This window comes from Lactuca virosa, chromosome 4 (assembly GCF_052849685.1).
Source record: "Lactuca virosa cultivar CGN04683 chromosome 4, Lactuca_virosa_CGN04683_v6, whole genome shotgun sequence".
In the NCBI taxonomy this organism is placed as follows: domain Eukaryota; kingdom Viridiplantae; phylum Streptophyta; class Magnoliopsida; order Asterales; family Asteraceae; genus Lactuca; species Lactuca virosa.
This window is the reverse complement of record NC_136429.1, coordinates 133,833,796-133,859,902: the sequence shown is the minus strand read 5'-3', so window position 1 is coordinate 133,859,902 and position 26,107 is coordinate 133,833,796. Positions and strand designations below refer to the sequence as shown.

The following is a 26,107-nucleotide window of genomic DNA, read 5'->3' as shown; positions in this document are numbered from 1 at the left end:
TCATATGAAGTTTCAATTTCCTATGGCTTACACAGCAGTCGAACAATTACAATCCGCTAAAAACTCACTCAAATGGCTCACCGACTACTTCATCAATGCTCATACTGAACCTAATGTGCTCTACATTCAGATCGGTGATCCAGATCTTGACCACAAAATTTGGGATCAATCTGAATATATACTAAAAAAGATCTGTGATACAAATAAATGTATCTTCCCCAGGATCAGAAGTTGCAGCTACAATTGATGTAGCAATGGAAGCTGCTTCACTGGTGTTTAAGTCTACTAACTCTGTTTATTCAAGCTCGCTTCTTAAACATGCTAATTAAAGAGTAGTTTTTACATTTGCGGATCAACATAGAGGTCTTCACAGTATAAACCTTTACTTGATCAACACAGGAAAAAGAACCAAAAAAAATGTGGGAGATTGCAGTCCATAACCCTATACGATTACCAACCTTATGAAATACAACACACATCAAAAACACATATGACTGCAAACTAGCATACACCAAGGATACCGAAGCTCACTAAAATTGATACTGAAGCTCTCCAAACAACGATGGATGACTGCAAACTAAAATTAACCCAAACCCAAACCATTTGAATGTTTTTCTTACTTCTAACTACAACTATGGATGACAGCTTAAAAGTTTCAGGCAACTTTCATGGAATCTTATTAAGTGCAACATCCTAATGGGATCGAGCAGGCTGACAATTCGAAACTGAGAAGCTGCATGGAATTGGTTAATAACACTGCAATAAAAACACATGTCTGAGATTGAGCCTTCCCCAATAGTCCCAGGAGGAAGCAAGATGCGTCGTTGTTTGAGAATCAGAAAAAGCAATGCAGTTGTCATATGTGTGTTTGGTGTGTGTTGTATTTCATAAGGTTGGAAATCATATAGGGTTATGGATTGCAATCTCCCATGTTTCTTTCTTTGGGTGCTTTTTCCTGTACATGTTGATCAGGTAAATGTTCATACTTGATTGTGTGTGTTTTCCTCTTGGGTTATTAACTAAATCAATGCAGGTTTCACTTTAAGATCATCAATCAGTTTCAGTCTCATTTGGTTGCTGTTAAAATCTCAGCTTCTATCAACATATTGGAAAACTCCAGCTCTTATTAATATAGTAAAAGGTAAAGCAGGCCTAGCCTTTCAAGTTATAAAACCGCAAGACAAGATCTTTTGGAGCAGTGCAGACACAAAGTTATTAGTTTCAAGCCTTATTTTAAGTATTAAAATGGCTAAATGAGTGTCGATCTTTGGTTCAAAAAAAAGAATTAAGTATAAAAATGAGAATGGTGTATAGAATAACACACAAGAAAAAAAAGAAGCTAGTTTTAATTTTGGCTTGGGTGTAGAAAAAAGAGGTGGACCATGCGTGTTCTCTCTCTTTCAATATTAAATGAGGGGCATAATTGGTAATAGATATAAATTTCAGTGTATGGATCAAAATTTTGATGTGGAAGAATCACCTCCCCTAACTAAATGGGAATCGAGAGTGTCATTGGATGTATTTATGGGGAATTGGCCATTCAAGAAGAAAATGTTGTTTCTTTCACCTAACCTGAAAAAGGAAGAGCTGTTTGAATGTGGTTTATTTTTATATTTATTTTTTTGTAGATGTTGAATAGAAAGAAAAATGTTAATTTTAATTTGCTAGCTTGGGTTAAAAATCTTGTTGTCTCTCAAAACTCCATGTAACTATTATAGCTGGCATATTTGTTAGCCCATTTCGGTATATATCTATGTATTTATACATACCCGACCCATTAATGTTGACATTCGGCCTATGTATGTTTTACAAGTATATATTCTTTTTCTTTAATGAGAATTGGGATTGACGTGGAAACACATTTTAATATAATATCGAATTATGGAACAGATTTTTCCTGATTATCTCACTTCAGCCTCCAATCCATATCTTCTCCTTTTCTTCTTGTTAGTCTTCATTCTCGGTACAACCATAGTCACCACCTTCTCTTCTCACCGATGTCTTGAACTTTTTGAGACCGACCTCATCATGTGTAGCGTCGTTGATCATCTCTTGACCATCCCGACAGAACCCCACAGACCAATGAAAAAAATTGACTCTTTTCTCAAGTTTTAGATTTATGCTGAAAGACTGGAAAAGTCTTCATATTGAGACTGTGAACGTTTTGATATTGAAAAATCCCAAAATTTTGATTTTCTCTTTCTCAATATACCAACTTGGACTTTAGTCGATCGATGTTGACTTTGGTACCTTGTGATGAAGGACGTTCTAATTGATATCCCAATTTGGTTTCCCTCTGGACTCTTTTATTATGAAGTTGTTATATCATAATTATTAATTTTTTTGGCTTTGAAACCAACTGTGTGGGCAAGAAGTATTCAACCTTCAATTTGCATAGCTATAAGTTAGAAATTTTAATGGTTTTTGAAATGATATATAATATCCAAATAAAAACTCTTTGAGATTGTTATTTTTTTTAAGAATCTATTTACGGTGTGGTTGAATTAAGGTTTTTTTTCCTCTTTTATTTTATTTTATTTTTAACTTTGTGACTTCCTTAATTGATAAAGTAGCTAGAAATTTTCGGTGTTTGTCAATAAAATTATAAAAATGTTAGAATTAATACATTATATTTTAATACAAGTATACCTTTTAACCGATTGATGTGGATTCAAATAAGATTATTTACCATTTCATGTGTTGATGTTGTTGTGTTGTGAATCTTTCTTTCGTTCTTAACTTTTGATGTTTAATTATGTGGTGTGAATCGATTTTTTGTTATCTTCTTGTATCTCAATGTTGAATGTGAAGCCACAATTGTTGAATGTGAAGCCACAATTGTTGAATGTGAAGTTTTTTCAGAGGTTGGCTGAAGACCCGGTTGTGTTTTTTGACTACTTCTGATTTCCATCTCTATAAAAGAGATTCATCTGTATTTGTAAAACTTGTATCTAGAGTAACACAGAAAGAGTGCAGATTAGCACCAAGAAATATAAATTCCTAGTTACAGGTGGACGTAGGTCAGAGAAGGACCGAACCACGTTAAATCCCTCGTGTTCATCCTTGTATTCTTGTTTTTCGTGAGCTGTGTGTGTGTTTAGAGTCGTGTGTTAAGTGTCTCGATCCTAACAAGTGGTATCAGAGCCTTGGTTTAGCTACAGAGGGTGATTTTCTGTTTTTGGTTGAAATTTTTTTTTCTCAAAAACGAATTTGGTGTAGACTGTTGGAAAGGTCTCGTTCCGCAGATTCCGAAAATAATTTTTTTGAAATTTTTTTTTCTCAAAAACGAATTTGGTGTGGACTGTAGCTGACGGATTCACTGTAGCAGTTTGCCGGAGAAGACGACACTGTAGCACCAGACACTGTAGCAGTCCAACGGAGAAGACGACACTGTAGCAGGAACTGTAGCACGACGTCAGCAGTGACGTCAGCAGACACTGTAGTAGGCACTGTAGCAGATTTGAAAATTTGCAATTTGGCCCCTGAATTTCCAGAAAATTGCAAGATAGGTCATTGTTCTCTCAGAAAATGGCAGAAAGCAGTAAGCTTCAGATTGAGAAGTTTGATGGGAAAGATTTTGGTTGGTGGAAGATGCAAATTGAAGATTTGCTCGTGCAGAAAGACTTGGACGCAGTTTTAGGTGAAAAACCGGAGGCGATGACACAGGCAAACTGGGAGACTTTGGATAAGAAGGCCAAGACATTTATTAGACTGACGTTGTCAAAGGATGTTGCCTTCAATATTTTGAAGGAGACCTCGGCAAAGGGAATCATGGAGGCATTGTCTAATATGTACGAGAAGCCGTCGGCAGCAAATAAAGTCTTCCTGATTCGGGAACTAGTCAACACGAGGATGAGGGAAGGAAGTTCAGTTACAGTACACATCAACAATTTGAACTCGATTTTATCCAGACTTGGGTCAGTGGGAATAAAATTTGAGGATGAAGTTCAAGCTTTACTACTGTTATCATCATTACCTGACAGTTGGTCCGGAACAGTTACAGCCGTTACTAGTTCCGCAGGATCGAAAGAGCTCACTTTTGAGGGAATTCGGGATTTAATTCTAGGCGAAGACGTCAGACGAAGAAATTCCGAGGAATCATCAAGTGAACAATTGAATGCAGTCAGAGGTAGAAGAAATAACAGAGGTAGTGGGAGCGGGAACAGGAGAAGGAGTCAGTCGAGGACTCGAAATGATGTGACTTGTTGGAACTGTAAAAGGTTGGACATTTCAGGAATCAATGTCCAAAAGACAAGAAAGAAGTTAACGTTGCAGTAGACCATTCAGATGATGATGTTTTGATCTATAGTGTGGAGAGCAATGTGGATTCCTGGGTTATGGATTCGGGTGCTTCATTTCACGCTACCCACATCCGTGAAGCACTGCGAAATCTGAAAGAAGGGGATTTTGGTAAGGTAAGACTGGCGAACGATGAAGTTCTTGATGTGACGAGCATAGGTGACTTAGATCTGAAGACTCCAGTCGGTCCATGGACTTTGAAGGATGTCCGGGTAATTCCAAGTCTGAAGAAACAGTTGATTTCTGTTGGGCAGTTGGATGAACAGGAACACGAGGTTAAGTTCAGGAATGGGCAGTGGAAGGTTGTCAAAGGAAATCTTGTGATAGCTCGTGGACATAAGAGGTATTCATTATATATGGTCAGTTTACCGTCTGAGGGAGTAACCGTCCCAGTTCAGAAGAAAAACAAAATCCGGTTCATAGAGTCTCGTGGACAGAAGAAGGTTTGCTTTGCAGATGGCAAACCCAGAGTCACAGGTCAGATTCAGGTTGAACGTGTTTGGAACGGTTCAGAAAAACCAGTCAAGGGCATTCATAGCAGTGGGAGCATGGGCTTTGTTTCAGCTAGAATACCCAGAACACAGTGGGTTAAGAGAACCAGTATTCCATCTGTAAAAGTCTCTCCAGATTATCTGCTTCACATGGAGAGTGTCGTTTGTTCTCAGGATGTTCCAGGATCGGGCGGTTCATTTCAGTGGGAGCCGGTGGAGACAGAGAACAGGTAAATTGAAGAGAAGGCCGGGTAACTAGGAAGGAGTTAAGATCAAATTTTTTAAAATACAGATGCACAGTTGAAGCACAGGTGAAGATTGTTCCGTGGCTTCAAGTGGGAGATTGTTGAATGTGAAGCCACAATTGTTGAATGTGAAGCCACAATTGTTGAAGGTGAAGTTTTTTCAAAGGTTGGCTGAAGACCCGGTTGTGTTTTTTGACTACTTCTGATTTCCATCTCTATATAAGAGATTCATCTGTATTTGTAAAACTTATATCTAGAGTAACACAGAAAGAGTGCAGATTGGACGTAGGTCAGAGAAGGACCGAACCACGTTAAATCCCTCGTGTTCATCCTTGTGTTCTTGTTTTTCGTGAGCTGTGTGTGTGTTTAGAGTCGTGTGTTAAGTGTCTCGATCCTAACACTCAAATTGTTCTTTTGAAAACTACAATAGCTTGCCAAGAAAGATGCTTATAGGATGACACAAGAGCCCTTCATCATCTATAATTACCGGTTTGGAAAACTTTGTGTTTACAAACTTTTGCTCTTAAATTGCCTTTCCTTTTTAATTCATAAAGACACAATACATGTGCTTGATTATGGCATGATTAATTCAATTTGGTTACCGTCATATGTTAAACATATGTAAATGGTGTTTAATTTAAGTAATTGAATATATTGGTGATTAAATATAGTTACATTTATATATTGTTGTTTGAAAAAATTATTAATTTATACATCTATTATGTTAACAATTTGATATTTATCATCATTCCCAATTATACAGGCAAAATCATCATTTACTTATATCCAGACAGTTGAATAAGTTAATAAAATAGACATTCTTAATGTATATGACACTTTATCCACACTCGTTTGTGAGAGTTCAAACCCTAAAAATGGCATATGCATTTTGGATTGTGTCATTTTTTTGTATTTTCTTTTATTATAAAGTTATCTTGCTCTTTTATTAAAAAAAAACTTATAAATATGTTGGGTCTGTCATAAGCTACAAACATAGGGGCTTCCTTTTTCTTATCTTGTTGTAGGCATGGAATACCAATAGACCGACCATATATAGACCGACCATGTTGGCTATAAGATTTAACATCCTTGTGTTAATCTTTCATCATTGATATAATGTAGATCCCATATTAATCTATCGTAATATTACTAATCACTACTAATCATACACTAATTACTTCATAATTATTATTCCAGTTTCAATAATTCAAGACTAATCATGATGTACTTTATGGAGTACGTAATGACAATTTGCATCATGATCATATAGCAATAGCCCTTGATTAAAACATGTTAATATGCCCTAATAACATGTTAATTTCTATCTTTGAGTAATTACCCTATGATAATTTGAAACTTGTAAATAAGTTCTTAAGTAGGGTTCATGTGAACCTTCATGATTTTGAAATTGATCCATACAAATGAAAATGATTGGGGTGTTACCTTGTTTTTTCCTTTAATAATCAAAAGCCCTTTGATCTGATCTTAAATTTGGATTAAGAGCATTCACCTAGTTTTCTCAGCAAGAGCACACATACATGAGTTTAGGAAGTGTTTTTTTAATTAAACGAATTGAAACCGGACAACGATAAGGTTAATTAGGTAGTTAAATGAGGTCAACGTGGTACACATAGCATATGAACGTGTAGGTAAGCCTTGGAATTTTGAAATAACCTCTAAAGTTAGTACCTTGGAATTTTGAAATAACCCATAACTTATGAATGAATTGTCTTTTAACTTTGCAAGCTCATAATTTGCTCATTGTTTTACCAATTAAGTTGATTTATTTTTCATTGTTTAGTATTATACGTCCTCTTTTCATTTCAACCTTGTTTGTTCCTTAACACCTTCGTTTGGTTAGCCTCCCATTGCTCCAAATTTAATACTTTCATTATTTCAAGTAAATTTTAATTTTTCACAATTCTTCTCATTTTACCCTCATTTCCATGAAACTCATTTCTAATAAATTATATGACTTATAGTAACATATATAAAGGTAATAACAATCATACTTTCTTATTTTTGTCGCTTTTGACCAAATTACACTTTTTGTAGTATTACACATATATAAGACTAGAATTTTCATTCCATTTCATATCAACCATTTATGACACCACTAGAACATAACCTATTTTTTGGTGCGGTAGGGTTTTTTTGGTGCGGTGGTAGCCTAAAACTTTTTGGTATGATAGGGTTTTTTTTGGTGCCGTTGTAGCTAAACCGTACTAGTAAAAGAATTTCGCATCAATACACTAACCAACCACACCATTTAAAGCATTTATCGTTGTGGTTCGTATAACCGCAATAAAAGGTATTAAAAGCGTATTTATTGGTGCATTAGTTCAATACCGCACAAATTTTATCATAGTAACCGCACCAAAAAATCATGTAATCATCGCTCTAAAAGATTCATTCAAAAATTTCATTTCGCTCTAGTTCCCTCCGTATATATAGATACCATTCCCAAATCTCCCCTCTTCATTGTAATATTTCATTCAAGCTTACGCAGACAAGCTCTAGTCACCACGACCATTCGTTTACCAACATTTGAAGCAGCATCACTACCACCCTCATCACTATATTCTGCCTGGTTCATGTTGTAAGTTAGTTGTTTTTTTTTATATCTGTGTGTACTGACTTAAGTCTTACACTTTGGTTAAATGTAAGAAGGGAAGCGTTTTAGCATCTTTCGAGTTATAACCCAACAATATTGTTAATGATCCAGAAGTCGGGGATCCAAATGAAATCCTTTATTATGTCTATCTTTTCGTTACTAGTTTTTTGTGGTTAAAAATCTTATAATATGAACTAATGTTGTGGATGTGAAAATGATGGATTGAGTGTAGGAGCATATTCAAAGCCAAAAGACTCACCGACTATTAATGATGTCCTTTCTCATTTGGGTGGTAAAAGTGAAACACCCATAAAACATGAAACATATTCGAGTAGCCACCTCTCTGGCATTGATCTAAGGTCAAACATAATGACGCCATTCTAAATCTTTTGAGATCTTGAAGAGTATCATCTATGGAGGCTTAATGGAGGTGATTGCAAGTTTAATTGGTGCGGTTATAAAAGGTGTGGTTCCATACTCACACTAGTTAATCATGTTAACCACATAAACGAATGTTTTCTGTAATAGTGCAGCTTACTTTTACAAAAAGAAAAAAAAGCAAAAACAAAAAAAAGGTATTTCTCCAGCTAACTAGCTAACCAACAAACTAATTTTCTTCTATCTTCGCTTTTGGCTCCTTGGCCCTTGGTCTAGGGAAATGAACATATATGAAGGGATGATTTTAAAAAAGATTTTAAAGTTTATTGAAATGCGAGTTTGAGTAGCTCTTTAAAAACCTAGCTTATAAACTTGTTTATAAGATATTTTTTTACATTCCGAAAATAACAATTAAAAAAAAGTCGAATTGTGACGTGTCAAAAAGAACCTTCGTATGTCGTCTTTGTCCTACTAGTTTTTAGCAAGCCTTTCACAATAATATTAGTTAAAAATGAACAAAAATAACAAAGTTTATCAATATTGGTAAAACTCAGTCGAAGTTTAAAGTTCCAAATAATTGAATATGCATCTTCATATGGTTTGATAATCCAAAATAATACCTCCAATGTATGGAACCAATACTATGTAAATGAGAATCAACAATAATTACTAAAAATATTGATATTAAGACAACATCACCAAGATTTTTGTAGAAAGCCCAACGCATGAAGACCACGCGCTGAGTAAATTAATCATCAAGAGATTCAAAAATCATATATGATATTTACGGTCCAAAGAAAATGGAGAAATACAAGTGTTTAAGGCATGATTTTGATGGAATCAAATTTTAAGTGAAAAATGGTCTTAAATCCCTGTGACTGCCTATAACGCGAATTGGAAGGTGGTGATGATGTCGTGCCGATGAGATTGTGGAATGTGGATCACACGAGGAAGTCGCACAATATATCTATCTGGAAGAGTCTTTGTGTTCAGTTCAGCGAAATTGGGCGCTTGATTGAAATCGTGTGGCTGTCTTATCGCAGAAGAAATGTAGTATTAACTATATAGAAAAATATGTGAAATAAACACCATTTTTGAACACCTGTGAGATCGATGTAGAAAGTTTGAAGTACGTGATTTTGAGCACCTTATAAGAGTACATTAATAAAGGAAGGTGACATATGGATATATAGATACCAAAATTTGAATGTGTAAAGAGAAGGGTTATCCAAGTAATTCAAATAATAAATAGATAACTAGATTAGATTGTTGTAATTATCTAGAAGCTGTTTTGTAGTTTCAGAGATCCGATTCTTATGGATCTTCCTATGTAATTGTTATATATATATATATATATATATATATATATATATATATATATATATATATATATATATATATATATATATCAATAATATACCTACGGGAAACTTTAAGCCAATTCATTCTCCTTTTTAACTTGGTATCAGAGCCTACTCGGGTTTTTTTTTGTTTTCAATTAACGCTTCTCAAATCATCGACAGCCATGGCCACTACATTCATCAATTCTTCAAAAATTGCTGCAGCAATAACGTGCAAACTGACCCGCACAAACTTTTTGCTCTGGAAAGCATAGGTTGTCCCAATCTTGTGTGGTGTTAAACTGTTCGAATATCTGGATGGAACCACAATCATGCCGGCAACTAAGATCACTGTCGGTACCGGAGATGCAGCACATCAAAGCGACAACCCTGAGTATGACGCCTGGGTCACCCAGGATCAAGCTATTCTTGGTGGACTACTATCCTCCATGACTGAAGAAGTCCTCTCTCAACTCACGCATTGCTCAGACACGTCTAATCAGTTGTGGACTTCTTTTTAAACAATGTTTCGGCTCAACACAAAGGTAACTCTATCCAGATTCGTACTCAACTCTCTAACACAAAGAAAGGCGACATGAGCGCTTCTGAATATTATCAAAAGATGACATCATTGGCAGATACCATGGCCAATATTGGTCATCCCATGACTGATGAAGAAGTCATTGGGTATATCCTAGCTGGTTTAGGCCCAGGGCATGGAGACTTGTTTACAGCCATCACAGTTCTAAGCAACAATCAAGAAGTTAAACTTTCAGAATTTTACTCCTACCTGATCGCCCATGAAGCTCAAACAACAGCAATGAATGGGTCAACAGATTTTGTATCCTCTGCAAACTCTGCAACCAAACAGGAATCCAACAATCCTCGAAAACCCCAAGCAAATCAGGGGCACAACAACAGTAACCAACGCAACAATCATTACTGAAACAATGGTAATCGTGGACGAGGACGTGGCAGAGGAAGGTATGGAGGAGGCCCGAGATGTCAAGTGTGTGGAATACCGGGACACACGGCCCTGAATAGTCGCAATCGCTTTAATCATTCATACCAAAGCGAGAATACCGTGGTGGAAACAGTGCCACATTTGGAAGTTATACCAATGATCAAAATTGGTACCTCGATACAAAGCAACGGACCATCTGACAAGTGATCTTGATCGCCTTTCCATACCTGAACGCTATCATGGCAAGGATCAAGTCCAAGTGGCTAATGGCACAGATTTGCATATCTCTCATGTTGGTCATTTAAAAATTCCAAGTCTAGGACGACCACTTGTTCTCAAAAATATATTACATGTCCCACAAATTAACAAACATCTTCTTTCTACCAATAGACTTGTCAATGATAATCATGTGTTTATTGAAATTTATCCTGATGTTTTCTTTGTTAAGGACATTCTCATTAAGAAAATTCTACTAATCGGTAGAAGTAAACGAGGCTTGTTCCCGGTGCCTATTCGTCATTCTCCTCGTTATGTTGGTTCAACCACCAAGGTTTCATCATTTCAGTGGTACAAACGTCTTGGTCATCCTACACCAGCAATTGTCAAGTCGGTTTTGAAGTCAATAATTTAGGTTTTTCGTTTAGCAATGAGTCATTAGTTTGTGATGCGTGTCAACGTGCAAAGAATCACCAACTTCCTTACAATAATTCTGTTCATGTTACTTCATCACCTCTTGAGCTTGTCCACACTGATGTTTGGGGACCAGCTGAAGTTTCTAGTGGTGGTTTTTGATATTATGTTAGTTTTTTGGACGATTTCAGTCGTTATACTTGGATCTATTGCATTAAACAAAAGTCTGATGTTGAACAAGTTTTTTATACCTTTCAAAAACATGTTGAACGTTTGTTAAACACCAAAACTCGTATTGTACAATCAGATTGGGGGGGGGGGGGGTGAATATCACAAAATCCATAAATACTTTCAGCAATGTGGAATTTCTCATCGAGTATCGTGCCCGCATACCTCCCAACAAAACGGTATGGCGGAACGAAAACACCGTCATATTGTCAAAACCGGCTTGACTTATTAGCACACTCCTCACTTCCTCTTAAATATTGGGACGAAGCTTTCCTAACGGCTTGTTATTTAATTAATCGCATGCTTAACCCCGTTATTCATAATTCTACTCCTATCACACGCCTTTTAAATATCATACCTGATTATAATTTCTTGCGCACCTTTGGCTGTGCTTGCTGGCCAAGTCTTCGAAAATACAACACACACAAACTTTCTTTTCGATCTACTATATGTGTTTTCTTGGGTTACAGTTCTATGCACCAAGGGTACAAATGTCTCGATAAGCAAACTGGTCGAATTTATATTCCTAGGGATGTGATCTTTGATGAGTCTAGGTTTCCTTTTGCAACTACTGTGTCAAACACTCCATCACAATCGTTGCCGAGTGTCGAGTTTCCTCAAACAGAACTTAATATCATGAACGACCACATGAGAAAATATGATATATCCTTGTTATTAGCTAATCCTGTTCATGCAGCTACAGTTCCAATGAATAGCTCAATGTCTGGAATGTCTATTGATACACATACAATGCCAATCCCCACGATTTCACCACCATCTACAAGTGAACCTGCAGCTTCAGATACAGTACCCACTGTCACAGCCACTACTCACGGTACAACTTCTACAGCCGGTGGTACAGCTTTCAATGAACCCCAATCTATGTTTCCTGCTCCGACCACTCCACCAAGCACTCTGGTCAGCCCACCAGTTGTCCCATCTGGTATCGTCACACGAGGACGAGCTGGAAAATCTTTTCCTAAACGGTTTAATGATGGTACAATTCTCTATAATCCCAACAGGCGGGCCTTCTTTGCTGAACCAACATCACATCAGTTGGCCTTAGCTGATCCAAAGTGGTGCAGTGCTATGGAAGACGAATTTGCAGCCCTACAAAGGAATAACACCTTGTCCTTAGTACCGCGACCAAATGGGGTTAACATTGTTGGATGCAAATGGATTTTTAAAACCAAACTAAATCCGGATGGTTCACTAGACAAACACAAGGCACGCTTGGTGGCACGTGGGTTTACCCAACAATACGGTATTGATTACCAAGACACGTTCAGCCCAGTTGTCAAGCCATCTACGGTTCGATTGGTACTTGCTCTGGCTGTCTCTAAAAATTGGCATCTCCGACAGATTGACGTCAACGACGCGTTTTTGCATGGATTCTTAAATGAAGATGTTTATATGAAACAACCTCCTGGTTTTGAAGAGGCCACACATCCGCATTATGTCCGCAAGCTTCGAAAATCTATCTATGGGCTAAAACAATCACCCCGTGCGTGGTTTTCTCGTCTCAATGAAAAACTTCATCATCTTGGTTTTCGCTCCTCCAGAGCTGATAATTCGTTGTTTTTGTTTCATCATGGTCATCATACTATCTACATGTTGGTGTATGTCGATGATATAGTTATCGTTGGCTCCTCTCAACACATTGTTGACCAACTTATTAGTAATCTTTCATCGGCTTTTCCACTCAAAGATCTTGGTCGCCTCAAGTATTTTCTTGGGATTGAAGTCACTCACAATTCAGGGGGGATCAACATGTTTCAACAAAAATATGCTAATGATCTCATACATCGAACTCACATGGAGAATTGTAAGAGTGTCTCAACCCCCATGTCTGTCATAGATAAACTTTTAAAAGATCATGGGAAGTTGTTGAGTGATGATGATGCTTTCAAGTATAGAAGTATGGTTGGAGGATTGCAATATCTTACTCTAACTCGGCCTGATATTTCGTTTGCAGTTAACAAGGTATGTCAATATCTTTCCAAACCAACAGATATGCACTGGGAAGCGGCAAAACGAATACTTAGATATGTAAAGGGCACGATCAATACTGGGCTCAATATTCGAAAGTCTAGTTCCACACTATTAAGTGTTTTTACAGATGCCAACTAGGCTGGCTGTTTGGATTATCGTAGATCTACCGGAGGATTTGTTGTGTTTCTAGGTCCAAATTTGATTTCGTGGAGTTCTCGTAAACAACCCACAGTGTCACGCTCAAGTACGGAGGCTGAGTATAAGGCGTATAAGGCATTGGCTAATGGTACAGCGGAAGTGATATGGGTACAGTCATTACTCAAGGAGCTTGGAGTTTGTCAACCAAGACCACCTGTTCTATGGTGTGATAACTTGGGTGCCACCTATCTAACAGCGAATCCGGTATTCCATGCAAGAACAAAACACATTGAAGTCGATTTCCATTTTGTCAGAGAGAAGGTAGCCATGGGAGCACTTGATGTTCGTTTTATTTCTTCAAAAGATCAGATAGCTGATGGATTCACTAAACCGGTTACTCGTCAGATGTTGGATCGTATGAAGTCCAATCTTAACCTTGTAGTCGTTAAGATTGAGGGGGAATGTAAAGAGAAGGGTTATCCAACTAATTCAAATAATAAATAGATAACTAGATTAGATTGTTGTAATTATCTAGAAGCTGTTTTGTAGTTGCAGAGATCCGATTCTTATGGATCTTCCTGTGTAATTGTTATATATATATATATATATATATATATATATATATATATATATATATATATATATATATATATATCAATAATATACCTACGGGAAACTTTAAGCCAATTCATTCTCCTTTTTAACTGAATGATGTTCTAGATTGCTATGTTAATAGTCAAACTAGTGTTGGTTATCGTACAATTTGGAGACTACTTTACAAATACTTAGGTTTCATGGTGGTTTCTACTGTACAAAATTATGTATATGTTATCAAATAGAATGCAAAATTCTTGGTCATAATGAGCAGATCAGGCCAGATGCAAGTTGAATGAAGACATCCTCACGACATGGAATTGTGAGGCCACCCATTGGATGATCATAACCAAATTCTTCCTCTGATTGACGTAGCAGATCTTGGAATGAAGGCTGCTCTAATAACGATATAGGAACAACAAATCGTCTTTTTTCTTGATCACCAACATAAACTGCAAAATGTCCTTTGGGGATGATGTCTACCGATGATGATGATGAGCGGATTCCATTGGAGAATGATCGACAGAGAACTTTTTTGGCCTGAATGATTCGAGGCATACGAATGGCCATTTTTATATGAAGGCTACGGTCTCTTTCTTCTGAAAGGATTTCTTTTATGTGAAAGATGCTATGATGGATTTTGGGAGGAGTTGTGCTTCATATCAGCCCAATTGTATCCATTTTATAGGTGTATGAAGATTTCAATGAAGATTGAATAATAGTAGGAATTTCAAAGAAGAGATGGTGACAAATTCTACCAAAAAGAAAAATCACAAGGTTTTGTCTTCCAACTTGTTATTGGCCCCAAAGAATTATATATGTACAATGAAGTATGCCACAAAGTTTCAGTAATGCTGAGTGGCCAAGCTTGAGCTACAGTATGGGCCCATGTACAAGTGAGTCTTATGGACACACATCATTATTTCTCACATGGCCATGTTTGTCAATAATATCAGAAGGTTAGGCATCTTTTTTTCAAGTGCAACAAGTCCACAATTTCAGGTCCTGAAATCAACAAAACATCCAAAAAGAAATCAATGCTCATATCTAATCTGATATATGAATTAAACACATAGTATGCACTTAAATATTTTGCTTTTCCCTCCTGAAGAAAATCAGATATATATCTTCTGAAGGTTGTTCTGTTATCAATGATCGATACAAAAGGATCCGCTATTTGACTTTAACTGATAGCCGATTGGCTGTTTGCTTTTCCGTAACTCTGATATCAACTAATTAAGTGACCCATTGTGTTTTTATATTATTCATTTATTGATTACAAGCAGTAACTTGTGATGTTGAAAACTTGATATATATAGGTCCATGTATTGTGGGGTCTTTCTAACTATTTTGGTAGGTTGTTAGTGATTGCCATGTTGCTTGAGTAATTAAGATTTGTAGCGGAATAAATCTCTTGGGAAGAAAGTAGGATGTGATGATGTTTAGGATGTTCCAAGAGGGGTCTCTGTTGGAATTCTTTTGTGATTATAATATTTGAAACTCAATGCCTTGCCTTTTTCCTTAGTTTTCATGATATCTATACAAGAGTTGTAGCTAGACTTTATATTGAAACCTTCCTAATTAGTAATATGGTCATGATCTAATATAAATATGCCTAATAGTTTGCCATCAGAAGAAGCTAAGTACCATGGTATTCGCAATATGAGTTCTTTTCTTTAAACTTCCGAGCTTCCTCAAGAGAGACATTACAATGCCCTTTACAAAGTCGTTCCCTTGAGTTAATACACTAACATGTGTGATCCTACCATGAATTTTTATCTAACTATTGATCATTGGTCATCGGCCGATTTCTCTTCACCAATCAGTCCCTATCATAACAGGTTAGAGGAAAAGAACAATAACTGATAGCTCTTGGGTAGGTGGTGTTATAGAAACAACTGATCCAGGCCTTAAGGCTATAGTATATGGACAAAGATGTGGCATACACACTTTTTTTGAACAGATTGAAAATACAAGCTAAAGAACAAAAGTAAGTACGTGGTTCTGGTGGGCTTAGAGGACATTGATAAAGAAAGCCCTAATGGCATAGACATGAACACCATAAGTTGAACTATGCTCGTCATTAATGTATTAATGCTGAAACTAAATTTTGTTATCATACAATTAATTTGGAGACAACATTACTCCCTCTGATTTACAATTAATGGCTTAGAGGACATTGATAAAGAAAGCCCTAAGGCGGCAGGCAACATCAATGAACACTTCCTCACGACACGGAATTGTGAGGCCGCCCATTGGATGATCAAATCCAAATTCTTCCTCTGCTTGATGTAGCAAGTCTTGGAACGAAGGCTGGTTTAATAATGATACAGGAACAACGAATCGCCTTTTCTCTTGATTACCAACATAAACTGCAAAATGTCCTTTAGGGATGATTTCTGTAGATAACGATGAACGGCTTCCATTGGACGATGATCGGCCCAGAACTATCTTTGCTTGAATGATCCGAGGCATACGAATAGCCATGTATATATGAAGGGTAAGGTCACTTAATTTGTTTTGGTGAAAAAATGCAATATGAAAGGATTTCGTTTTTGTGACAGGTGCTGTGGAGGAGTTGTGCTTGATATCTGCACAATTGGATGCGTTATATAGGTGTAAGAAGATTACAATAAGATTGGGTCATAGTAGGAATTTTAGCGAAGAGATTGTGACACATTCTAGCAAAATGCAAGATCACATGGTTTTGTCTTCCAATTTGTTATTGGACCCAAAGGATTAGACGTTGAATGAAGTATGCCACATATTTTCTGCAATGTAAGTGGAAAAGAGTGAGCAAAACTATGGCCCATATGTATATTGGATTCTGAAGGACATGCACCATTATTATTCACATGGTTATGTTTCATTAAAAATCGTAATATTTTGCATCTTTATAATTAATTTATTTTTTGAAGTACAACCATTCCTCCATTTTAGGTGGTGAAGTGGTTAACACCATCAAAAATGAAAAGGGATCAAATCTAATTAGGAATATTAATAAACCACCTACTAATATGCTTTTGAAGAAAATGTTCCACTCTAACTAAATGGGAATCGAGAGTGTCATTGGATGTATTTATGGGGAATTTGGCCATTCAAGAAGAAAATGTTGTTTCTTTCATCTAACCTGAAAAAGGAAGAGTTGTTTGAACGTGGTTTATTTTTATATTTTTTTTTCTTGTAGATGTTGAACAGAAAGAAAAATGTTAATCTTAATTTGGTAGCTTGGGTTAAAAATCTTGTTATCTCTCAAAACTCCATGTAACTATTATAGCTGGCATATTTGTTAGCCCATTTCGGTATGTATATCTATGTATTTATACATACCCGACCCATTAATGTTGACATACGGCCTATGTATGTTTTACAAGTATATATTCTTTTTCTTTAATGAGAATTGGGATTGATGTGGACACACGTTCTAATATAATATTTAATTTGTAACAGGTTTTTCCTGATTATCTCACTTCAGCCTCCAATCCATATCTTCTCCTTTTCTTCTTGTTAGTTTTCATTCTCGGTACAACCATAGTCACCACCTTCTCTTCTCACCGATGTCTTGAACTTTTTGAGACCGACCGCATCATGTTTAGCGTCGTTGATCATCTCTTGACCATCCCGACAGAACCGCACAGAGCAATGAAAAAAATTGACTCTCTTCTCAAGTTTTAGATTTATGCTGAAAGACGGGAAAAGTCTTAATATTGAGACCGTGAACGCTTTGATATTGAAAAATCCCAAAATTTTGATTTTCTCTTTCTCAATATACCAACTTGCACTTTAGTCGATCGATGTTGACTTTGGTACCTTTTGACGAAGGACGTTCTAATTGATATCCCAATTTGGTTTCCCTCTGGACTCTTTTATTATGAGGTTGTTATATCATAGTTATTAATTTTTTCTCTTTCAAACCAAATGTGTGGGCAAGAAGTATTCAACCTTCGATTTGCATAGCTATAAGTTCGAAATTTCAATAGTTTTTGAAACGATTTATAATATCCAAATAAAAACTCTTTGAGATTGTTATTATTATTTTTTTTAAGATTCTATTTACGGTGTGGTTGAATTAAAGTTTTTGTCCCCTTTTTTTCTTTTATTTTTAACTTTGTGACTTCCCTAATTGATAAAGTTGCTAGAAATTTTCGGTGTTTGTCAATAAAATTATAAAAATGTTAGAATTAATATTGTCATTTTAGCAAATAACCTTATATTTTAATACAAGTATACCTTTTAACCGATTGATGTGGATTCAAATAAGATTATTTACCATTTCATTTGTTGATGTTGTTGTGTTGTGAATCTTTCTTTCGTTCTTAACTTTTGATGTTTATGTGGTGTGAATCGATTTTTTGTTATCTTGTTGTATCTCAAAGTGTTCTTTTGAAAACTACAATAGCTTGCCAAGGAAGATGCTTATAGGATGATACAAGAGCCCTTCATCATCTATAATTACTGGTTTGGAAAACTTTGTGTTTAGAAACTTTTGCTCTGAAATTGCCTTTCCTTTTTAATTCATAAAGACACAATAAATGTACTTGATTATGTCATGATTAATTCAATTTGGTTACCATTAACATATGTAAATGGTGTTTAATTTAAGTAATTGAATATATTGGTGATTAAATATAGTTACATTTATATATTGTTGTTTGAAAAAAATATTAATTTATACATCTATTATGTTGACAATTTGATATTTATCATCATTCCCAATTATACAGGTAAAATCATCATCTACTTATATCCAGACAGTTGAATAAGTTAATAAAATAGACATTCTTAATGTATATGACACTTTATCCACACTCGTTTGTGAGAGTTCAAACCCTAAAAATGGCTTATGCATTTTGGATTGTGTCTTTTTTTTTTTTTTTGTATTTTCTTTTATTATAAAGTTGTCTTGCTCTTTTATTAAAAAAAAATTATAAATGTGTTGGGTATGTCATAAGGTACAAACATAAGGGCTTTTTTTTCTTATCTTGCGGTTTTTTTTTCTTATCTTGCTGTAGGCATGGAATACCAATAGACCGACCCTGGTGGCTATAAGATTTAACATCCTTGTGTTAATCTTTCATTATTGACATAATGTCGATCCAATATTAATTTATCATGATATTTACTAATCACTACTAATCATACACTAATTTCTTCATAATTATTATTCCAGTTTCAATAATTCAAGACTAATCATGATGTACTTTATGGAGTACGTAATGTCAATTTGCATCATGATCATATAGCAATAGCCCTCGATTAAAACATGTTAATATGCCCTAATAACATGTTAATTTCTATCTTTCAGTAATTACCCTATGATAATTTGAAACTTGTAAATAAGTGCTTAAGTAGGGTTCATGTGAACTTTCATGATTTTGAAATTGATCCATACAAATGAAAATGATTGGGGTGTTACCTTGTTTTTTCCTTTAATAATCATAATCCCTTTGATTTGATCTTAAATTTGGATTAAGAGCATTCACCTAGTTTTCTCAGCAAGAGCACACATACATGACTTTAGGAAGTGTTTTTTAATTAAACGAACTGAAACCGGGCAGCGATAAGGTTAATTAGGTAGTTAAATGAGGTCAGCGTGGTACACATAGCATATGAACATGTAGGTAAGGCTTGGAATTTTGAAATAACCTCTAAAGTTAGTACCTTGGAATTTTGAAATAACCCATAACTTATGAATGAATTGTCTTTTAACTTTGCAAGCTCATAATTTGCTCATTGTTTTACCAATTAAGTTGATTTATTTTTCATTGTTTAGTATTATACGTCCTCTTTCCATTTCAACCTTGTTTGTTCCTTAACACCTTCGTTTGGTTAGCCTCCCATTGCTCCAAATTTAATACTTTCATTATTTCAAGTAAATTTTAATTTTTCACAATTCTTCTCATTTTACCCTCATTTCCATGAAACTCATTTCTAATAAATTATATGACTTATAATAACATATATAAAGGTAATAACAATCATACTTCCTTATTTTTGTCGCTTTTGACCAAATTACACTTTTTGTAGTATTACACATATATAAGACTAGAATTTTCATTCCATTTCATATCAACCATTTATGACACCACTAGAACATAACCTATTTTTTTGGTGCGGTAGGGTTTTTTTTGGTGCGGTGGTAGCCTAAAACTTTTTGGTGTGATAGGGTTTTTTTTGGTGCCGTTGTAGCTAAACCGTACTAGTAAAAGAATTTCGCATCAATACACGAACCAACCACACCATTTAAAGCATTTATCGTTGTGGTTCGTATAACCGCAATAAAAGGTATTAAAAGCGTATTTATTGGTGCATTAGTTCAATACCGCACCATTTTATCATAGTAACCGCACCAAAAAATCATGTAATCATCGCTCTAAAAGATTCATTCAAAAATTTCATTTCGCTCTAGTTCCCTCCGTATATATAGATACCATTCCCAAATCTCCCCTCTTCATTGTAATATTTCATTCAAGCTTACGCAGACAAGCTCTAGTCACCACGACCATTCGTTTACCAACATTTGAAGCACCATCACTACCACCCTCATCACTATATTCTGGTTCATGTTGTAAGTTAGTTGTTTTTTTTATATCTGTGTACTGAATTAAGTCTTACACTTTGGTTAAATGTAAGAAGGGAAGCGTTTTAGCATTTTTCGAGTTATAACCCAACAATATTGTTAATGATCCAGAAGTCGGGGAACCAAATGAAATTATTTATTATGTCTATCTTTTCGTTACTAGTTTTTTGTGGTTAAAAATCTTATCATATGAACTAATGTTGTGGAGGTGAAAATGATGGATCGAATGTAGGAGCATATTCAAAGCCAAAAGAGTCACCGGCTATTAATGATGTCCTTTCTCATTTGGGTGGTAAAAGTAAAACACCCATAAAACATGAAACATATTCGAGTAGCCACCTCTCCTGCATTGATCTAAGGTCAAACATAATGACGCTATTCTAAATCTTTTGAGATCTTGAAGAGTATCGTCTATGGAGGCTTGCTTAATGGAGGTGATTGCAAGTTTAATTGGTGCGGTCATAAAAGGTGTGGTTCCATACTCACACTAGTTAATCATGTTAACCACATAAACAAATGCTTTCTGTAATAGTGCGGCTAACTTTTACAAAAAGAAAAAAAAAACAAAAAAAGCTATTTCTCCGGCTAACTAGCTAGCTAACCAACAGACTAATTTTCCTCTATCTTCGCTTTTGGCTCCTTCTGTTACACCCCAAAACCAGAATGGCGGAAACGTTCTGGGGTGGAGGACGTCATGTGTAGCATCACAACCAATGAATAATAGCAATCATAGCAACACAACCATTACAATGAATAAAAATGTTTACATCAGTTTGAAAATTTGTCTGAAAATTTGTTTGAATTACATCCAATAGCTTTGTATAGTAAAAACATAAAACTCTTATTGCTCCAGTTCCTCAAAAATCCAGCAAGTGTCTGTTTAATGATTTCCTGAGAATACAAGCAGTTTGAAAGAGTATCAGCATAAAGCTGGTGAGTTCATAAGCGGTGGTTTGTAATGAAAATCGTTGATGAATTCGTAAAAGTGTTTTGCATTGTTTCAAGAAAATCCGATATTTTATTTAGTGAAGATGTAGTGTTCTCAATTCTGTATGAAATCGTGATTGTTTGTTACTGAAAACTGTGGTCATGCGCGAAAGTAATACTTCATGTGACTAGAAAATGCTAATCACGATGTATAAGTATTTCGTACGTGAAACCATTGTATGTTCAGTTCTGTTTGTAAACTCTGAAAGTTTTCCAGTTGTAGTGTGTATTAGTTCTATTTAGCGTAAATAAAACTGTTCAAGAGTGTCAAGTAGTAAACTAAAGGTGATTTATACATATTGTGAGTTGTATAACCATGCTCGATATGACTAGAGACCTTTCCAACGTTCGTCAGGCGTCGAGTTAAATGACATTTGTCACCCTAGGCATGCCTGCCCAACTGTAGCTAGCAGTCCGGGTGTGGGATTGTCAGTCCAGAATAGATCTATTCACAAATCTCACGCTCTCCCTCCAGGAGACTCTGGTTATACTATGATAGGATTTATCCCTGTACACCTAAGGGTACAGTAGTGAAGTAGCGCCTCACAGTATCGTACAATCTAGTTTACATGTAGTGTAGTAGCGTTCTACCATAGTGAAAATCCGTATTTATACCGTTTGTAGTGAAAATTTTAGTTATGAATACCATGAATAAGTAGCGATGTAATTTGTAAACTGTTTCTGTCTTAGTGCACATGTTCAGTAGTGAAAGTTTATGTGCTTGTTATGTTTAGAAAATCCCAAACTATACCGATTATAGTTTGCATGTAAAACGTAGCGAATAGCGTGTCCGGAAAAACTACGCAATTTTAGTGAAAACGTCCCTTATGCTCAGCATAGTACAAAAGGGATTTAAAGTATGAGATTTGCATAAGTTTTGTGTATATTCTTGAAAACATTTATGTTTAGCTTGTATTCCCCCCCATGAAAACATTAAAAATACAGAAAATGTGGGTGTATGAACTCACAGTTGTTGCGTGAAAGCGCTGACTGAAATGAAGATCGTCGAGTTGTTGCACGTGACACTTAACGGAATCCTATTATCAAATAAATACGTATATGTATCTAAATTAGCGATTTCGTTAGATAAAGTGTTAGAGGAACACTTGTGTTCGGTTGAGGAATGTTACCGGGACTTGATCGAATCGAGGAAAGTGGGTTTTCAGCCAAAAGCACCACTTAGAAAGGTGTTTACGGCCGTAAACAAGAGTTTACGGTCGACTGGTAGTTTACGGTTTCTGAAGGCTTGGTGAGTTTACGGCCGTAAACTCAAGAACAGGGTTTACGGTCTTTGAAGATGGACCGTAAACTCAAGAACAACGGTGCTGATTTCGAAGAGATAAGTGCTTCAGACGTTCCAAAATGACTCCAAACGGTGCTTCTCGATGTTTCCCGAAGTTTGAAGGTGTTTTTAGGTGTTTACGGTCAAGGTTCTTAGAGAGAGAAAGATAGAGTTTTCGGCCAGAAGTGTTCAAATGAAGGTGGAGGTCTCGTATTTATAGGGGTTTTGTGGTCGGTGGTGGGGTCCACTCTTTACTGGCCGTAAACGGGTTTACGGCCGTAAACGCGTTTGCGGTCGTAAACTAGTTTACGGTCGTAACCCTACTTAGGCCAAAATTGTTTGATTTTTTGAGATATTCGGGTTTCCGCACGATTTTTGGTTCCAACTCGTAAATAATTTAATTTTATATAACTAGATTATTTTCTAAACCAAGAAGTTTGATGGAAAAGTTAATGAATTCGAAATTTTATTAACGGAAATCGCGTAACGGAAACAGACAAAAATTTCGGGTTGTCACATCATCCCCCCGTTAGAGGGAATTTCGTCTCGAAATTCGAACATAGAATACAAATCATGGATCAGAAAAGAGATGCAGATACTTCTGTTTCATCTGATCTTCGCACTCCCAAGTGTATTCAGGTCCCCACTTGGCATTCCAGCGAACCTTCACAATCGGGATGCGACTTTGTTTCGTTCGTTTGATCTCTCTGTCCATGATTTCGACCGGTTCTTCCACGAAGTTGAGGTTCTCGTTGATTTCGATCTCGACGAGAGGAATCACAAGTGTCTCATCAGACAGACACTTCTTTAGGTTCGATACGTGGAAGACAGGATGGATGTTGCTGAGCTCCCGTGGTAACTGAAGTTTGTGTGCTACGGGACCGATCCTAGCAAGGATCTCAAACGGTCCAATGTACCTTGGGTTTAGCATTCCACGCTTCCCAAAGCGTATCATGCCTTTCCAGGGTGAGACCTTCAGAAGGATGCGGTCACCAACCTGGAACTCCAAGGGTTTTCGTCTCTTATCGGCGTAGCTCTTTTGTCTATCTCGTGAGGCTTTCAGTCGTTCCCAGATTTGTACAATCTTCTCAGTTGTCTTTCGGATGATCTCAGGACCAGTGAGAGTACTGTCGGGGACTTGACCCCTGGCTAGCTGTGTGTCACCCACCTCAACCCAGCACAGAGGGGATCTGCACTTACGGCCATAGAGGGCTTCAAACAGCGCAACCTTGATGCTGGTATGGTAGCTGTTGTTGTAGGAAAATTCAACCAAAGGAAGATGAGTGTCCCATGATGCGCCGAAATCGATGACACAGGCTCTCAACATGTCTTCCACTGTCTGAATTGTTCTCTCACTCTGTCTGTCAGTCTGTGGATGATAAGCCGTGCTCATATCCAATTTAGTCCCAAGAGCAATCTGTAGTGACTGCCAGAACCTTGATGCAAACCTGCTATCTCGATCGGAGATAATGGATGCAGGTACACCATGAAGGCGTACTATCTCTTGAAGGTAGATCCGTGTGAGTCTCTCCATCTTGAAGCTTTCTTTGATTGGCAGGAAGTGGGCGGACTTCGTCAACCGATCGACAATTACCCAGATGGCATCATGCCCACTCGGAGATCTGGGTAACTTGGTGATAAAATCCATGGTTATCCTTTCCCACTTCCACTCAGGTATTTCCGGCTGCTGAAGTAAACCTGAGGGCTTTTGATATTCTAATTTTACCTTGGCACAAGTCAGGAACTTGCTCACGAAAGTAGCAATTTCCGCTTTCATGTTTGGCCACCAATAGAGTTGTTTGAGATCCAGATACATCTTATCCGAACCTAGGTGAACGGAGTATTTAGTCTTGTGAGCTTCGTTCATGACAACTTCTCTGTAACCATCGTACTTTGGGGTCCAGATCTGGTTCATGAAGTAGTACACTCTGTTTCCCTTGAGCTCCAAGTTCTTGTCCATTCCTCGCAGTGACTCATTTGCCACGTTCTTTGCTTTCAAAGCTTCCACCTGAGCCTCTCTAATTTGCACGGACAAATGGGAATGGATGCTCATTGTTAGTGCCTTCACCTTACGTCCTGAATACTCCTTTCGATTGAGGGCATCTGCTACCACATTGGCCTTGCCGGGATGATAGCGAATTTCGCACTCGTAGTCACTGAGTAGCTCTACCCATCGCCGTTGTCTCATGTTTAACTCCTTTTGATCAAAAATGTGTTGCAAGCTCTTATGGTCGGTGAAGATAGTGCACTTGGTTCCATAGAGATAGTGTCTCCAGATCTTTAACGCAAATATCACTACTCCCAACTCCAAATCATGAGTTGTGTAATTGACCTCGTGTGTTTTCAACTGCCTCGAGGCATAGGCGATGACCTTTCTGTTGGATATAGTGTCTAAGTCCATAACTTTATTTGGTATGAACTTGACCCAACCCGACATGGTCCATTTGGGTTGCATGGCATTGCAATACTTGGATAGACTAAATGAGAGAATAAGGCACTTATGATTATTAATATATTATAAGTTCTAATATATTAATAATAGTATTATTTAATTAGTATTGATCAAGTATTAATCTAGTATTAATTTGGTGATCAAAATGAGACTAATTAAATATATAGGGTTGATTATGACAATCATCAATTCTTTTATGGTGGATTAATGATCCATGGTTTATGCGTTTGGTTGTAACCATATGGAGCTCCATGGATAGTCTATGGGAGTTACAAACCCATTGGTTATGAGAAATGAAGAGTCATGAGAATTAGGGTTTACATTTGTAACTCCTAATTATGACACACTATAAAAGAAACCCTATAGCATGCAAAATGTGCACAAAGGTTTTCTAGAGAGGGCATAACCGATTTTGAGGCTAAGTGACATTCTCTCAAGTTATTCCAAGTTTTGTGGTGTTGTGTGAAGCATTTGAGGCACAACATTTGGGGTGCTAGGCTCACAAAGTCTTGAAGGAATCCAAGCAACAACAAGGTATGTATTTCTACTAGTTTTTATGTTTTATGTAATCCCCATGTCATGCTAGTTAGGAAATAACCTTGAAAAACAAATTTGCATGTATATAGAGAAAACATAGATTCAAGGTTATTAGGGTTGCATGTACACTTAGGAAGTGTTAGAATGCTCAAAACCCATCAGTGGTATCAGAGCCTAGGATTGTTTTCTGTATACTTGATGCAAAACTGCTTGAAAATCGAAAATTCTGCATTCTGACGACTGGACTCGCCGAGTTCATGGGGAGGACTCGCCGAGTCCATGAACAAATTCATCCTACTCGTCGAGTAGGATAATGCACTCGACGAGTAGGAGTGTGCTGAGTAGTTTTTTCGAGT

General features: G+C 36.6%; 2 protein-coding genes across 2 annotated transcripts; both read right to left on the bottom strand.

Annotated features, from left to right (window-relative positions):
* Positions 1–14,069: 14,069 nt before the first annotated feature.
* Positions 14,070–14,670, bottom strand: LOC145168493 (auxin-induced protein 15A-like). The gene has a single exon (XM_079087290.1). The coding sequence runs from the start codon at positions 14,481–14,483 to the stop codon at positions 14,175–14,177; it is 309 nt and encodes a 102-aa protein (XP_078943416.1). The 5' UTR covers positions 14,484–14,670; the 3' UTR covers positions 14,070–14,174.
* Positions 14,671–15,965: 1,295 nt separating this feature from the next.
* Positions 15,966–16,485, bottom strand: LOC145168490 (auxin-responsive protein SAUR24-like). Its single transcript, XM_079087287.1, has one exon. The coding sequence runs from the start codon at positions 16,398–16,400 to the stop codon at positions 16,083–16,085; it is 318 nt and encodes a 105-aa protein (XP_078943413.1). The 5' UTR covers positions 16,401–16,485; the 3' UTR covers positions 15,966–16,082.
* Between the last annotated feature and the right edge of the window lie 9,622 nt (positions 16,486–26,107).